Source organism: Opisthocomus hoazin, chromosome 28, assembly GCF_030867145.1.
Source record: "Opisthocomus hoazin isolate bOpiHoa1 chromosome 28, bOpiHoa1.hap1, whole genome shotgun sequence".
Classification (NCBI taxonomy): Eukaryota; Metazoa; Chordata; class Aves; order Opisthocomiformes; family Opisthocomidae; genus Opisthocomus; species Opisthocomus hoazin.
The window spans coordinates 2,681,476-2,697,342 of record NC_134441.1 but is presented as its reverse complement, the minus strand read 5'-3'; the positions used below and the strand labels follow the sequence as shown (position 1 = coordinate 2,697,342).

Sequence of the window (15,867 nt, the reverse complement as noted above, 5' to 3'; positions counted from 1 at the left end):
ATAGCCCTGTGATGGGTCCTGTTTCCCCCCAGCACAGATGTCAGGAGGTGGGCTGGCACCCCAGGAACCCAACCAGATCCCACTTACTTCTCAATAGCAGAGACGTATCTGGTCTCAAAGTGGCCAGTAGTGAGCAGATCTGGTGTGAGCCTTCCTCCAAACAAGAGCCCTTCCTTGGCCATCTTCACCAGGATGAGTCTGACCAGCTCTCCCATGTACATCCCGCTGATCATCTTCTCAAACCTGCCCAAGGGGGAAGTGCAAGACGGTTGGTTTGGCTGCGTGTGCTGCGAGGTGGCCGCAGGTTGACCTTAAAAACGCTCGGCAGGCCCAAACACAAGCTAGGTGATCTCCTTCTGGAGTCGCTTATCCCATCACTGAGAATATACAGCCATGTTGACAGAACCATCATTCTGCAAGGAGAACTTAGGGCTACCTGAAGGGGGTCCATCAGTTTGCAGAGAACCCCCCAGTCCCACCCGTGCTGCCAGAAGCTATCTGGGGAGTGGAAATCTATAGGACCTAGATGTGGACATTAGGTGGGGGTCTTTGCCTTGGCTGGCAGAACTTCACTGGCCAGGGAAAGTAACAGAAATAGAATCGCAGAATGGTTTGGGTTGGAAGGGACCTTACAGATCATCTGGTTCCAACCCCCTGCCATGGGCAGGTGTCTTGGTTTCGGCTGCCGCCGGCAACAAAAGTGCCACGCGGCCGCCCCTCCCCCCACTGGCGTGCGGAGGAGAATGGAGAGAAACAGGCAGAAACCGGTGGGTCGGGATAAGGGCAGTTTAACAGAACAGCAAACAGAGGGAACAGGAACAACAACGATACAGATAAGGAGAAAACACGACAAGCTCTTTTCAGTGGTGCCCAGTGACAGGACAAGGGGCAATGGGCACAAACTGAGGCACAGGAAGTTCCGTCTGAACAGGAGGAAGAACTTCTTCCCTCTGAGGGTGACGGAGCCCTGGCCCAGGCTGCCCAGGGAGGCTGTGGAGTCTCCTTCTCTGGAGATATTCCAGACCCACCTGGACAAGATCCTGTGCGGCCTGCTGTAGGTGACCCTGCTTGGGCAGGGGGGTTGGACTAGATGACCCACAGAGGTCCCTTCCAAACCCTACTATTCTGTGATTCTGTGAAAAACAGACCCGCTCTCTCGAACCGCACCGGCGCCGCATGCTCCCGAGCCGCGAGTGAGCTCCCACCGCCCCTCCCCCCCCCCCACCCACTGGAACCCAGCATGACCTCACAGGGTATGGAACACCGGGCTCTGTTTGGCCAGGTGGGGTCAGCCCCCACCCCCCGGCTGTGCCCCTTCCTGGAGTCCGGTGAAAATTAACCCTGTCCTGGCCAAACCCAGGACAGCAGGGACCCCTTCCACCAGCCCAGGTTGCTCAGAGCTCCATCCAACCTGGCCCTGAACCCTGCCAGGGAGGGGGCAGCCACAGCTTCCCTGGGCACCCTGGGCCAGTGTTTCACCATCCTCATGGTGAAGAATTTCTTCCGAATATCTCATCTAAATCTGCCCTCTTGGGAGGGAAGCGGGTGTGGAGCGGTTCAGGTGGGTGTACCAACCCGAATTTGTGATAGAGCCCCTCTCTGCATTGGTGTAGCTGGCACGGCGGTGGACGTGGTGACCTAGTTAACTAGGATGACCTCTTCAGTCCCACTAATGCCAGCGCAATGGGAGGACGGACAACGCAGAGCAAACCCCGAGCCTGAGCCAAGAATCTGCTTACAATTGTTTGCCAGGGTTGAGCGAGCCCATGTCTATCTCGCGGTCGAACTCTGTCCGGATGTCGTTGAGCACGCCGTCGTCACCAAAGGCTCCCCACTCCATGTTGATGCACATCCGACCTTCGTCCCCTTCCACCAGGTCAATGTGCCTCATCTCCTCCATGTAACAGGCGTTGGTTCCGGTACCTGAACCAAGCACGGGGACGCGGTGAGAGGATGCTGCCTTTCCCTTATTCCCCATAATTAGCAACAAATGCACCGTAGAAAGCAAAGATGGAAGAAAAACACTGGGCAACGCTGGTTTTCTAACATCGCCAACCCCTTTCTTTTTCCCCCAAAAGACCCTGAAGCCTGGAAGCAACATGGTCTCCTTCTGGAGCTCGTGGAGGGATGGAGCCCAGTTCTCTGCCCTCGGTGCAGCTCACCAACAATGAGGCCGACTTCGCAGTTATGATCGTCGTAGCCGCAGGTCATCATGGTCCCAACGGTGTCATTCACCACCGCCACGATGTCGATGTCAAAGTCCTGAGGTGGTGCAAAGGACAGAGATCAAGTCAGCGTGGCCAAAATGAACTGCAACACCTCTGCTGCCACAGGGAGCCAAGGTACAGAGCCGTAAGCGTCCTGTCCCGGGGAACCGCGTGCCCCCGTCCCACCGCCCCAGGAGGGGACACCTGTCCAACCTCTTACCCCTCTTTTCTTGATGGCCTTGCGCAGCATCGACACCACGTCCTTCCCCTCCACGCTGCTGCATTTGAACCCCTTCGTCCAGGTAACGAGGATGCTCTAGGGAGAAAAGCAAGAAGGAACGCTGGGAGGACGGCCCCACCGAGCCACGTGCCTGGAGGGCTCCCTGGTGCGAGGCAAGGGCTGGATGGAGACGCAGCTCCGCGGGTGAGTCCCTCCCCGTGAGCAGCTCACGCGCGACGCTGTCAGCAACGATTTCTGCGTCCCTGTGCAGATAACGTTTATGGCCGCGATACAGCGCGCGAGTCGCTCGTTGACCCTGCTGACGGGAGGGAACGCGATTCCCGTAACTGGGTTCGATGGAGCCCCGGAGCAAAACCTGTTCCTCAGCCTACAGAGAGCTCCTCGACCCACCGCTGCGGGCTGGGGGTCTCGCTGTCCCCCATGGCCAGAGGCACCAGCCGTGTCCCCACCCGGCAGAGCCGCCGGAGGCTGCGCTGGGCCTTGGGGATAAGGAAAGGACGAGACTGCGTTTGGAATCTCCAACCCTAGAGCCCCAGGTGCCTCGAGACAAACACCCGCCCCGCCTTACAGATGGGGAAACTGAGGCACGGAGAGACGCAAACCAGACGAGGTCACGGGGGATGGATGCTTCCTCTCCCAGCTTCTTTACTATTTTTTTTTTTTCCCTTACAGCCCTCGCTTCCAGCATGAGAAAAGCGCTAATCGTCTTCCTCGTGACTGCTGCGGAGTCGCTCGGGCACGAGAGCGTGACTTGCCCCATCCCTGGTACGGAACGCCGCCGCGTTCCCGCCCGGGGAGGACGTGCTGGATCGCCAGCGCGCCATGGAGCCGCCCGCCTTTCCGCTCCCACCCGGCAAGCCGGGTGAGATAAGGGCAAGGAAAGCGCCAGCCTCCCCCCATCACGAGCGTGAGCCCGGGGAGGCCGTGGGCGGCGGGAGAGCGGCCACGTGCCTCGGCTGGGCTCTGCTTGCCGAGGTGTTTAGTCTCCCGGCGAGGTCACCAGCTCCCGGCGGAGAGCCGGCACGGCTGAGCGGAGCTGACAGCCATCGATTCTCGGCCGCACGGTGGGTGATGGCCCCCCCTCCACTTCCCTCTCCCTGCGTCACGGGGGATGTGATGCTCGGCACGTCTGGGCTGCCTTTGGCTGCGGGCGGCTGGAGCTGCTCTCCCTGCCGCCGCCGCTCTCCTTGAGCTCCGTCTGCAGAGGGGAAAAAGCCGCTTTCCGCGGAGGCAGCCAGGCAGAGCGGAGCACCCAGCGGGTTAAACATCACCTCCTAGACCCCCCCAAGCCCTGGGACACAGCCTGTGCTCCCAGCAGCACCCAGACCTTACACGCTGCCCAGACCCAATGAGCCTCATTAAAAGCACAAGCTAAATCGGTGCGGGACAGCTATTGAGCTCGCCCCCGTCCCGCTGCTCAGCCCCAACCCTCGCCAGGAGGCGAGACCTTCGCTCACCTCATCCAGCTTGGTCTGGTGACACGGGAAGGAGAAGGTGAACCCCAGGGGGAGTTTCTTGTCTTTGATATTCAGCTTCTCCATGAAGTTGGCCAAGCACTCGGCGATGTGGTCGAAGAGCTGGGTTAAAAAAAAAAAAAAAGGCAAAGAGTGAGCCCTTGCCCAGCTGCCCTGATGGAGACAATGCAGCAGAGAGGTGCCTGCATCCCTACCCGCCTGAGGGACCAGTGGTCCACCACCCACGTCACACCTCCACGGTCATGACCCATCACCACACTTGGTGTCAGGAATTAACAGCTCCAGGCAAAGCAAGACAAGGATCGACCCGGATCCTGCTGGGCAAGGCAGCGAGAGGATGCTCGGGGTCTTGGGGTGACACCAGCCCTCCCTTCAGGCAGGAGAACTGCCCAAGATGGGTTGTTCCCTCTATGGGGGGAAGCCCTGAAGTTGGGGTGATGGAGGGGGGGTGGAGAAGGGGTTGAACCCACCTGCACCCCACTGCCTCGCATGAGCTCCTCGGGGATGGCGTAGATCTGGTTCTCCATCTCGACCTTCTGCAGGCCGTTGTCGGACACCTTCACTCTCAGCACGCGGAAATTGGTGCCACCGAGGTCCAGCGCCAAGAAGTCCCCGTCCTCTGCGGGACACAGACAAGGACAACCAGTCAGCTCAGCGGGACCCCTCCGGCAGGGTCAGTGCCCACGCCGGACAGCCCCAGAGTAGGTGAGGAAGTAACCAGCCACCTCCTGAAGAGGAGGTTAAGCTATTATTTTTTAATATTTTTTCATTATTTTATTTATTCATATTTTTTTAATCAGAGCTGTGGCTATTTCCTGCCCCTCCTCTGCACCCCCATAGCTGACGGGGGGGTCAAAGCAACGTCCTTGAGACGCATCCCGACGCCACGGGCAGGGTGTGCGGAGGCGGTGGCCGAGCTCGGGGCACGTCTGCTGGCAGGAGGACAGATCCCGCCGGCCCCATCCAGCCCAGCCCAGCCCCAAGCCGACGGCGCTCCCGGGGCAGAGGAGCTCCAGCCCCGGGCTCCATAAAGAAGACGGTGGCAGAGCCTTTCCTGACCCTACTGACGCAGGACGCTGGTGAAAGCTCCTAAATCTCCAGCCCAAGCGGTGAAAACCCCGCCAGCCAGCTGTCAGAACGCTACAGTTTGGCTAAACATTTGACATATGGAAAATAAAACCTCGTGTTCAGGCTTGGCTGCTGCAGCCCAGCACAACCTCCCCAGGAATCCCGCGCACTCCTGGCACGCGGCTTCAGGTATCAGCGAGAAAACAAGAAGGGGGGGAAAAAAAAATCCCAAAGACCTTTGAGGACTCATCGTGGGAAGCAGCTTCTCCGCCGGTGTTGGCCAAGAGGAGCCGCAGGTCCCGCTGCCTCCGAGGGCTGAGCCCAGCCAGGTTTCACCGCCCCGTTAGTTCTTATCGTACCAGGCACCGAGGCAGCTCGCTGAATTTCGCACCCGCCGAGACCTGGGACGCAGGGAAAAGCGCCAGGCTGGCTGTTTTAACCACCTAGCAGCGTGGGGAGAGGGCTGGAGAAAGCCCTCTATCAGCACTGTTTGATTTCTGAACGCGGTAAATGTGCTGCGCTGGCTGCCCCGGGCAGATTACGGCGCCCGGGGGCCGCATTGTGCCCGGCCGCTGCTTTTACAAAGGGGCTATGGTCGAAACAAAAAGCGTGGTTTATTAGTATTCAAACGACACCGGGCCAGCCAGCATCTCCAGTGACTCCAGCTGAAAAGGCAGCTCGGCGTCCAAGCCCGCGGGACGTCCGTCTGTCCTGGCGTCCTTCCTGGGGCTGAGCCTCCGCGGACTCGGGGCGAGGAAACCGGGGACGGACTCGGCGCCGGGGCCGAGAGCAGCTTTACAAAGTCCCTCTGCTGCCGAAAAGGTCTCTTGAAAGCAGCCCTCACCTCCAAGGGAACAGGATGAGGAATGAGAGGGGCTGGGGGGCGGCGAGCAGCGTTCAACAGCCTTGCTGTTGGGGGGAGCGCCGGGGGTCCGCACATCGCCCCAGGGGTGACGCGGGGCAGGGTGGGTCCCGCTCTGGGCGGAGGAGACCCCCGCGCAGGCTGCGCTGCTCCGGCTGCCGTCCCGTCGGTGGAGGTGACACCCCAGGACAGACGGGACGGACGGGACGGCGAGACGCCGAGGCGCTTACACCATTAAGAGTTCAGCCAAGTCCCCGCGTGGGATCACTTAATCTCTGGAGCAACATGCAACCCCCTGTGAGAGCTGCTACCATGGAGCACTCCAAACCTGGACCCCATCAAAGCTTTGCAGCTCATCCCTCCTTGACCAAGGACCTCAGCGCGACCAAGAGCCGTCCCGGTCGGTGCTCACAGGGCTGCAGGAGAGCACGGGAGCCAGCGGAGCGCCGGAACGCCCGAGCTCGTGCGTCGGGGCGGTTAAATCCTGGCTGTTCCTTTCTCCTCCGCGTCGACCCTTCGCAGGGATGAGGTTTGAACCAGCTCGGCGGCTCGTTTTGCCAGCCACAGGGGATGCCTTGGCCACATCCCTTCACACAGATGCTGACCATGCAGCAGGAAGCCCCCCAGCGAAGCTCCTCGCTGTCCTGGAGTGGCCAGTAAGCCCACCGTGGGGATTTAGTCTCGGCCACAGCCAGGCAGTGCTGGACATGATGCTGGGCAGAGCTGGACATGATGCTGGGCACTGCCAACATCGTGTTCTGCCCCAAACAGGGGCCCAGCCGTACTCCTGCTCCCCTCCCTGTTGGCACAGATGCTGCTCTGCTTGCTAGCAGAGCGTGAAGAACACCTCAGGGGGCTGATAAATACACCAGGACGAAGGACACCGGAGCCGAGAGGGTCCCAGGTCGCTCAGCTCCTTGGAGACAACGCAGGGAACCCAAGGAGGAATGGATATCCCAAAAAAATAAAATCCAAGGAGCTGGGGACGGGGCTGCCCTCCCTTCCTGCCCACCCAGTGTTTTGGCTGCACCACCCCTGCGAGGCTTCCCCTCGACCTGCCACCGCCGACCCTCGCCACGAAGCAGCGGCGGGACCCACCCGAAGAACCAAAAATGCCCCTTCCAAGCTGCTCCCCACCCACGGGAGAGGTACAAGCGGTCACGAGGGGTGGATTCCCGGGCGGATCGGCTTTGCAGGAAGAAAAAGGCAGCAAAATCTCCCTTGGGGAAGCCCCAGGCTGCGTGCTGGGCTCCGCCGGGCGATAGCGCGCCTGGGTCCTCCCTTCGATTAGGGCTCCCTCATTACGTGATAAGATGGAGGCTGTGACGCCGAGCTCGCAAATCAAACAGCGAGGGCAAACACCGAGCTCTGATTCAAGGGTCTGTCTGCTCTCAGCAAACCACCTCAGGGTGAGTGTTTAATGGCTTTAAAAAAATGCCTGCGCTCCCTGGGAGAAAGCAAAGCGGGTCGGGAGCATCGCCGTGCTTAGGAGTACGCCGGGGCCAGGGGACCGGAGCATCGCGTGAGGATCCCGCCCCGGCATCTCAGAGGTTGGTCACCCCAGACCTCCAACCTCAAAACTCCAGGCTTCCAACCGGCCGCTATCCCATTTTTGTAGGAATCCTCGGTTCAATCCGCTTCATGAAAAAAGAAGAGCAAGAGAAAACAGCAACAGGACAAGGGGCAACGGGCACAGACTGAAGCAGAGGAAGCTCCAGCTGAACCCGAGGAAGAACTTCTTCCCTCTGAGGGTGACGGAGCCCTGGCCCAGGCTGCCCAGGGAGGCTGTGGAGTCTCCTTCTCTGGAGATATTCCAGCCCCGCCTGGCCGCGGTGCTGTGCCCCCTGCTCTGGGTGACCCTGCTTGGGCAGGGGGTTGGGCTGGGTGACCCACAGAGGGCCCTGCCAACCCCGACCATCCTGTGATTCCATGAAGAAGCTGGAGCAGGTCGAGGCGGAGGTGCAGACCCCATTCCCGCTCCATCCCCGTCTGCAGACGCCCTTTCCAGCCCGACCCTGCCTCCTTCCAGCGAGCTGAGAGGATTCCAGCAGAAGAGGGAACACGAAAGCCCTGGTGCTCGCATCAGCGTCTCCACCGACTTAGGGCTGGAGAGCAGCAAAGGGGCTTATGATGCACTGGGCGTGAATCACCGGGTTTGCAGCAAGAGAAGATCCAGGATTAACCTGGTGGTTTGGTTTGGACAGAGTCGGGTCCAGCAAAGAGCAGCTCACGCCGACCACAGCGAGAGTCATCCCACAGCGATTCCCCAACGCGACTCCTGGTGACGCACGGCAGTAAATCACCGGGCGAGGGGCTCTGGGCATGGAAACGGCTTTTTCTCTCAAGCCTTTGAAGACCATGGGCCACATGAGCTGAATTTCTTGCAGCAGCAGCTGGTTGTCGGCAGGAACTGAGCCCACTGGCCAAGGGAAAGGTGTTGCCAAGAACCATCCTTTGAACTTCCAGGGATCTGACCACCAAAATCCCGCAGCATCCTCCTGAAAACCCCGGGCCGTGGGTATCAGCTGCCACAGCTTAACGGAGGATGCACCAGAAGATCCTTGTGTCAATGCTAGCATGGAGGAGGAAACGGGGCAAAGCCTGGAAAAACCAGGAAAGGAGCAAGGGGGAAGGTGGTGTTTGCACTCGGCAAGGAAAGCCCTCGCTCAGAGTCACCGCGGCTCCGAGGAGAAGCTCCCCTGGGGTCAGTTTCCCCCCTCCAGCCCATGGTAGGATGCCCACCCAGGCAAGAAAAGCTGCTTTTAGGCGAGATCCCGCTTCAGAAGTAGGATTTCCCCGCTCTCATCATGCTGCATCGGGAATGGTGAAGTCGCCAGGAGTGCAGAGGGGGGTGGAGCGGCCGGGAGCCGGGTCTGTGTTTTGACTTCAACCCGCAGACGTGACCTTGTATTTTTGTAAGGACCTCTCGCCCATCTGGACCCTGGGGAGCTGCCAGCTGCGCGTTAGACGGGGCGTCATCCAAAAGTGGAGACAACTCTTGCTACAGCCAGGAGGGGTAGGAAGGGCAGGGATGCTCTGGAGGAGGAAGGCACCCCAAAAAGGACCTGGCACCCCGCCGTTCAGATGGGGTGGGAGCAGGACTTCACGCCCAGCCACCATCAGACTTTTCCCCGAAGCTTCACGAAAGGCAGAAGCGGCGAGGATGCACCTCCGGACGCTGAGCTCTTCCCATGCCGTGGTCACATCGTCTCCTTGCGAAGCGATGTGCCCAGGTGTCCTGGGTTCAGCCAGGACAGGGTTAACTTTCACCGGACTCCAGGAAGGGGCACAGCCGGGTGGGCTGACCCCACCTGGCCAAACAGAGCCCGGTATTCCATACCCTGTGGTGTCACGCTGGGTTCCAGTGGGGGCTGCGGGAGCTCACTCGCCGCTCGGGAGCGTGCGGCGCCGGTGCTGTTCGGGAGAGCGGGTCTGTTTTTGTCGTGTTTTCTCCTTGTCTGTATCGTTGTTGTTCCTGTTTCCCTCTGTTTGCTGTTCTGTTAAACTGCCCTTATCCCGACCCACCGGTTTCTGCCTCTTTCTCTCCATTCTCCTCCGCACGCCGGCGGGGGTAGGGGCGGCCGCGTGGCGCTTTTGTTGCCGGCAGCAGCCGAAACCAAGACACCGGGGAGCTGGCAGCCAGCCCCTGCTCGGGCTGACCTCGGCTCGCAGCCCCGACCTGCCACCTTCCAGTCATTCCCCTCCCAAAACCCAACGGCGCCGACGCCGCTCCCGGCCCGGATCCAGCTGGAGCCGTACAGGGAATCCCCGGGACTCGCTCGAAAGCCTCCCGGCTTCCCAGCCCCTGGGCAGCTGCAGCCCCGTGACTGCCCCAGCACCCCTTCGGCGTCACGTCTCCCATCCCGCTTCTCCCCACGCGCTGCGCTTGCGTTGGGTGAGAGATCCCAGCTGGAGAAGCTGCGAAGCGGGAGGATGTGGTGAAGGAAGGAGAGGACAAGGAGAGGGATTGCACCTTCTTGCTAGGACAAGGAGTGACGGCTTTAAACAAAGGGAGGGTGGATTTCGACTGGATATAAGGAGGATTTTTTTTACAGTGAGGGTGGTGAAACCCTGGCGCAGGTTGCCCAGAGAGGCGGTCGATGTCCCATCCCTGGAAACTTTCAAGGTCAGGTTGGACGGGGCTGTGAGCAACCTGATCCAGTTGAAGATGTCCCTGCTCATGACAAGGGGATTGGGCTGGATGACCTCTAAAGGTCCCTTCCCACCCAAACCATCCTAGGATTCTACCACTCTGTGATGCTACGATTCTCCCCAGCATGGGTCAGGGTGCCGAGAGCTCCGCTCCTGCCTCTTGGCAGCTCCGAGACACGCTCCGCCGGCACCCGGCACCTTTGGCTGCAATAGTTCCCATGCCCAGGGGCGGCGTTCCGGCTATCCCTGTAATTAAAAATATTCTCAAACATTGAAACAGATTGAAATCTCGATCCTGGGGCAGGCAGCCAGGTCCGGCTTCTGGGTGTACGTGCAGCGGTGGGGCCGAGCAGGCAGGATGGCTCTGGGGGCAGGGGTGCTCCAGCACTTCAAGGGGGCTTACAAGAAAGATGGGGACAGACTTTTTGGCAGGGCCTGTTGCGACAGGACAAGGGGGAAAGGCCTTTAACTAAAAGGGGGTAGATTTAGACTGGATAGAAGGATGAGATTTTTAACAACGGGGGTGGTGAGGCTCTGGCGCGGGTTGCCCAGAGAGGTGGGAGATGCCTCATCGCTGGAAACATTCAAGGCCTGGTTGGACAGGGCTCTGGGCAACCTGATCCAGGTGAAGATGTCCCCGCTCATGGCAGGGGGGTTGGATGAGATGACCTTTAACAGTCCCTTCCCACCCAAACCCTTTCGTGATGCCTGTGACTCCCAGGGGCTTGTCCCCTCAGACCTCACCGGGGCATTACCAGCAAGCGTCGGTGCTGCAGACCTTCAGCTCATCGCCTTGGTCCTCGCCTCGAGAGAGCGGACAGCCAGCAGCGATGGGGTTTTTTCAGCTGTTTGAGCCGGACCACCTCTCGGGCATGCCCTACCTAACACCATCACCCAACCGGCAGGCTCGCGCCGGCTCGGTGTGCTTCTCGGGAGAGGAACATCCAGTCTGCCCAGTCACTGCCCACTGAGGCCAGAGACTCCAGCTGCAGCATCTGCTGGGACCCGCTCATCGCCAGGAGCTGGGGATGAAAATACAGCGGCGGCCAAACAGCTGGGGATGGGCAGATGGGTCCTGCCAGCAGCTCCCTTCCCCTTTTTCCACCTCTCCTGCTGGGCATCAGCAGTCTCCGCCGACGAGGTTTTGCAAGGAGCCCCATGAAGATGTCAACTCCCAGCAGCTCCAGGTAATGGGACCGACCGGTCCAGGGACTTTTCCCCGGGGCGGCTGCCAGCCCAGACGCGGAGCTGGGGGCAGCTCCGGCTGCTCGGGGCTCTCTGTCCCTCCCTGCCCTTCAGCAGCCAGGACTGCTCCGCCGGCTTCGAGCACCGCGAGACTCGGCAGGTCCCGGGGCGCATCGGCATCCCGCTGCGTGCCGGTGGGCAAGGGGCGACGCCGCGGCGACTGCGACAAAGCTCCTTCCCGAAGCACCAAGGTACTGAGGAGGCACCAGGAAATTTCCCACGCGGATGCTCGAGGGAGCAGGTTTTGGGGTTGAGAGGAGTGAGCTGGAGACCTGTCCCCACGCTAAACCTCGCTCAGGAGAAGCAGGACGAAGCTCCCCAGGACCAGGAGAGCAGGTGGCCACGGGTGCCATCTCCGGTTTGGCAGCGCCGTGAGGACGGGTGACCCCAGCCCTTCCTCCCAGCACATGTTGGCACCTGCGGAGACCTCCCCACCGCGGTCTCCCTCTGCTCTGCTCTGCCGGGATGGAGCATCTCCCGTCCCACAGTACCTGTCCCATCTGGGGTGGATCTCACGAAGGTGGGCAGCATCTTCACCGAGGCGGTGGGGTTGGTGTCCGCTCCCAGCCCCTTCTCCATCTCCTTCCCGAAACGCTGGGACACCTCCTGGAGAATCTCCTCGGAGAGCCGCATGTGGTAGAGGTACTTGTCGATCTGAAAGGTGGAGATAAAGCCAAAAAGTCAGCCGGAGGGTTGACAACCTGCCCTGCCCGCGCTGTGACTCAGGAGGTCGGTGGCAGAGGTTTTCTGGCTTCGGAGGCCTTCCCACACCGCGGCAGCGCCGTGCTTTGACCTTGACCCCCAGGGCTTCTCGCTACACGCAGGATGCTTGGCCGGAACCCACTGCCCGTTCGTTTCTCCGCTGCGGAGATCACCCCTACGAAGGGTGATGATGCCAAGAGCTGCTCACCCACACCGAGCAAACAACGCTGTGCGACACGAGTGGGTGCCATGCCTGGAAAGGGAAGAAATCCACCCCCCTGCTCCTGGCAATCGTTCATATCCATACGCTGAGGCTATAAAGATGCCCGGTCCCTCCGCCAGTGGGACCCTGGGGTGCATCAAGAGGAGTGTGGGCAGCAGGGCGAGGGAGGTTCTCCTCCCCCTCTGCTCTGCCCTGGGGAGGCCCCATCTGCAGTGCTGGGTCCAGTGCTGGGCTCCCCAGTTCAAGAAAGATGAGGAGCTACTGGAGAGAGTCCAGCGGAGGGCTACGAGGATGAGGAGGGGACTGGAGCATCTCTCCTACGAGGAGAGGCTGAGGGAGCTGGGCTTGTTCAGCCTGGAGAAGAGAAGTCTGAGAGGGGACCTTAGAAATGCCTCTAAATATCTGCAGGGTGGGGGTCAGGAGGATGGGGCCAGACTCTTTCCAGTGGTGCCCAGCGACAGGACAAGGGGCAACGGGCACAAACTGGAGCAGAGGAAGCTCCAGCTGAACCCGAGGAAGAACTTCTTCCCTCTGAGGGTGACAGAGCCCTGGCCCAGGCTGCCCAGGGAGGCTGTGGAGTCTCCTTCTCTGGAGATATTCCAGCCCCGCCTGGACACGGTGCTGTGCCCCCTGCTCTGGGTGACCCTGCTTGGGCAGGGGGTTGGGCTGGGTGACCACAGAGGTCCCTGCCAACCCTGACCATGCTGTGACTCTGTTTTGTCTTCCCCAGGAAAGCCATGGAACAGCTCCTCTCCGACCCAGCCACCAGCACCGCGCACGTCTCCGCAGCCCGGCCGGAGCAGGGCAGGGAAACGGAGAGGCGGACAGACCGCCACCTCCCAGACTATGCCCCGTTTCAATTAACTTCACTTAAAATTAATTAAAGGGCAGCTGCAAGCCCTGCGAAGTCAAGAGGAAAACTCCACCCAGCTAGCTCACCTGTCTGTAGGCACGTAACATAAGGTCATCAGAAATCAGGCTTTAATTTATTTTCTTTTTTTTTTTTTTTTTATAGGGCTACGCTATAGGAAATGGGCATTTTGTGGGCGAGTAATGGCCACCCGCCCCGGCGTGACCTCGCTCACGGATGCAGCCGCTCGGACCCTGGCCTGAATGAAAAAAACAGCTCCACTGTGGTTTTGGCTGCCGGCGTTTCGGGCTTGGGATGCTCCGGCGTATCCCTTCCCCCCCTCCCAGCTCTACTGGAAATTTGGAAGGTGAGTCCCCAGCGGCTCCGCGGCGCGGTCGGAGGACGGAGGGAAGCCCGGCCGAGCGCGCTCCAGGAGAGACGCTTCATTCCCTGGGGAGCGGCATCCTGGCCGGTGTGATGGGTGAAACCTCCTCCCGATTTCTCTCGGTGCTTTCAGCTCCTTCCCCGCTAACGGGGAGCGGAGAGCGAGCGCCCGGCGGGTGCAAGGAGAAGGAGAAGGGAAGCCGGAGGTTTCCCGGAGCCGGCTGTTTACCTTCTCCATCCCAGCAGCAGGAAGTCAAACACTCTCCTCCTTCCCCTCCTGTTTGCTTTCGCTTGCTGAGGATTGCCACCCGCGTACCCAGGCTCTCGTCACCGGCGCGGGGAAGGTGGTCGCTGCACCCTCTCCCTCCTCTTCCAGCTTCGAGCGGGGCGCCGGGGTCCAGAGCCCACCTCCACCCCAGCCCCAGGGTACAGAATCTCCTGATTAGCTGCCCCTATCGTTATCGGTTTCTGTCACCAGCCCAGGACTGACGGCCCAACCCCATTTCTTATCCGTGAGCCGGAGCAACAGCGTTATCGCGGCTGGCAGGGACCTTTTGCAGCCTCCTCGCCAGCCACCGACCTGCCCCTTGGCACGAGGAGAACCTCAACCAGACTCCGTCTCCTCTTCCAGCTGTATCTGAGCTGGTGTCAGCAAGAATCAGAGCCAAAACTGACCAACACCGGGTGCTCAGCCCCCATGAGACCTTCCTTCACGGGACTTTGACAGCCTACGGTGGTCAGGGGGTCCTGGCGAGACCACCGTGGGTGGGGATGGGGTCCCAGCGAGGTGTCCCCATCCCAGTGGTGGGGTACCACACCGGCAGGGCTTCACCCTTGCATGAACCGCACGCTGCCGGTGCTTCTCTCCCGTCCACCACCCTGACTTTGCTTTTCTTCCTAGACGGGCAGGACGCTGCTGGGGGAAGATCTCGCCCCAGAGAAGGTGGGTGCGGTGGAAGCTCGGACGCACAAGAAGCCATCGCTGTTTGCTGCTCGATTCCTGCCCAAGGCACGGGGCAGTGAAGAAGCTGCAGGCACGACCCGGCAGCCCCCGAAATCCCAGCGTGGGGAAACGAGGCGGAGGTTTCTCCTCCTTTCTCCAGGACAGGCACCGCTCAGCACGTTCCCCATGTCCTCCAGGCTTCGCCCTCCCAGGCCTAATCGGCAGCGTGAGAAACAGGGTCACCTCCTTCTAATCTCCAAAGCCCTTTTAAAACCCGGATCATCTTCTCCTACGAAGGCAGACGTCGTCCCGCTTGGCAGCCCCGGCAGGTCAGGGCGTCCTGCAGAACGGCTCCGGGGCAGCAGCAGCTCAGCTCCTTACCAGGACAGGCTGGGGTGACCTGCTGGGGAGCAGCTCTGTGGAGAGGGACTGGGGGTGCTGGGGGACGACAGGGTGACCATGAGCCAGCAGCGTGCCCTGGGTGCCAAGAAGGCCAATGGGATCCTGGGGTGCATCAAGAGGAGTGTGGGCAGCAGGGCGAGGGAGGTTCTCCTCCCCCTCTGCTCTGCCCTGGGGAGGCCCCATCTGCAGTGCTGGGTCCAGTGCTGGGCTCCCCAGGTCAAGAAAGATGAGGAGCTACTGGAGAGAGTCCAGCGCAGGGCTGTGAGGATGAGGAGGGGACTGGAGCATCTCTGCTACGAGGAGAGGCTGAGGGAGCTGGGCTTGTTCAGCCTGGAGAAGGCTGAGAGGGGACCTTCGAAATGCCTCTAAATATCTGCAGGGTGGGGGTCAGGAGGACGGGGCCAGACTCTTTCCAGTGGTGCCCAGCGACAGGACAAGGGGCAACGGGCACAAACTGGAGCAGAGGAAGCTCCAGCTGAACCCGAGGAAGAACTTCTTCCCTCTGAGGGTGACGGAGCCCTGGCCCAGGCTGCCCAGGGAGGCTGTGGAGTCTCCTTCTCTGGAGATATTCCAGCCCCGCCTGGCCGCGGTGCTGTGCCCCCTGCTCTGGGTGACCCTGCTTGGGCAGGGGGTTGGGCTGGGTGACCCACAGAGGGCCCTGCCAACCCCGACCATGCTGGGATTCTGTGATTCCTGAGCGAAGCCGCCTCAGTGCGCACCCGACCCCCACCGAGGAAGAGCCATGACCACCTTCACACCCATGGCTTCCCAGCCCCGTGGTTCCTGCTTCTGCGCACCCCGCCTGCACCCAAGCACACCTCAAACTGTCGCAAAGACCACCTTCTCGGGTGTTTAACCATTTTTTCTGGAGACCATTGCCAATTCCAAATAAACAAAATCACTGGGTTAGGATCTGGCACGGGGCAATTTAATTTCTGGAAGGCTTCCATCGTAAATAATCGCTTTTCCCTGAGGAAATCTAATTTAACTGAACGGCGGGGGAAGAGATTTCAGCTGGGAAGCGCGGGGCGTGCTGGCGGCCGCAGACAGCCGCACGCGGGGCAGGACGTGTTGGTGAAGAACCGGCTCGTGAGAGCCGCTGTGGGTCTGAGG

General features: G+C 60.6%; 1 protein-coding gene across 2 annotated transcripts in view; it reads right to left on the bottom strand.

Annotated features, from left to right (window-relative positions):
• The window catches only part of LOC104331282 (hexokinase-2), a 30,726-nt gene that overhangs the window by 9,090 nt on the left and 5,769 nt on the right, over positions 1-15,867 (bottom strand). Inside the window, exons 1-8 of one of the 2 annotated variants that reach the window (XM_075444533.1) lie at positions 13,639-13,794; positions 11,742-11,904; positions 4,394-4,542; positions 3,906-4,025; positions 2,428-2,523; positions 2,163-2,262; positions 1,740-1,923; positions 88-243 (exon numbers count right to left, since the gene is read on the bottom strand). In XM_075444533.1, the coding sequence (XP_075300648.1) occupies positions 88-243; positions 1,740-1,923; positions 2,163-2,262; positions 2,428-2,523; positions 3,906-4,025; positions 4,394-4,542; positions 11,742-11,904; positions 13,639-13,647 (977 nt within the window). In that variant the 5' untranslated portion in view covers positions 13,648-13,794. Of the gene's footprint in view, positions 1-87; positions 244-1,739; positions 1,924-2,162; positions 2,263-2,427; positions 2,524-3,905; positions 4,026-4,393; positions 4,543-11,741; positions 11,905-13,638; positions 13,795-15,867 lie in introns of those variants that run through there. The other variant, XM_075444532.1, reaches the window with a different exon arrangement.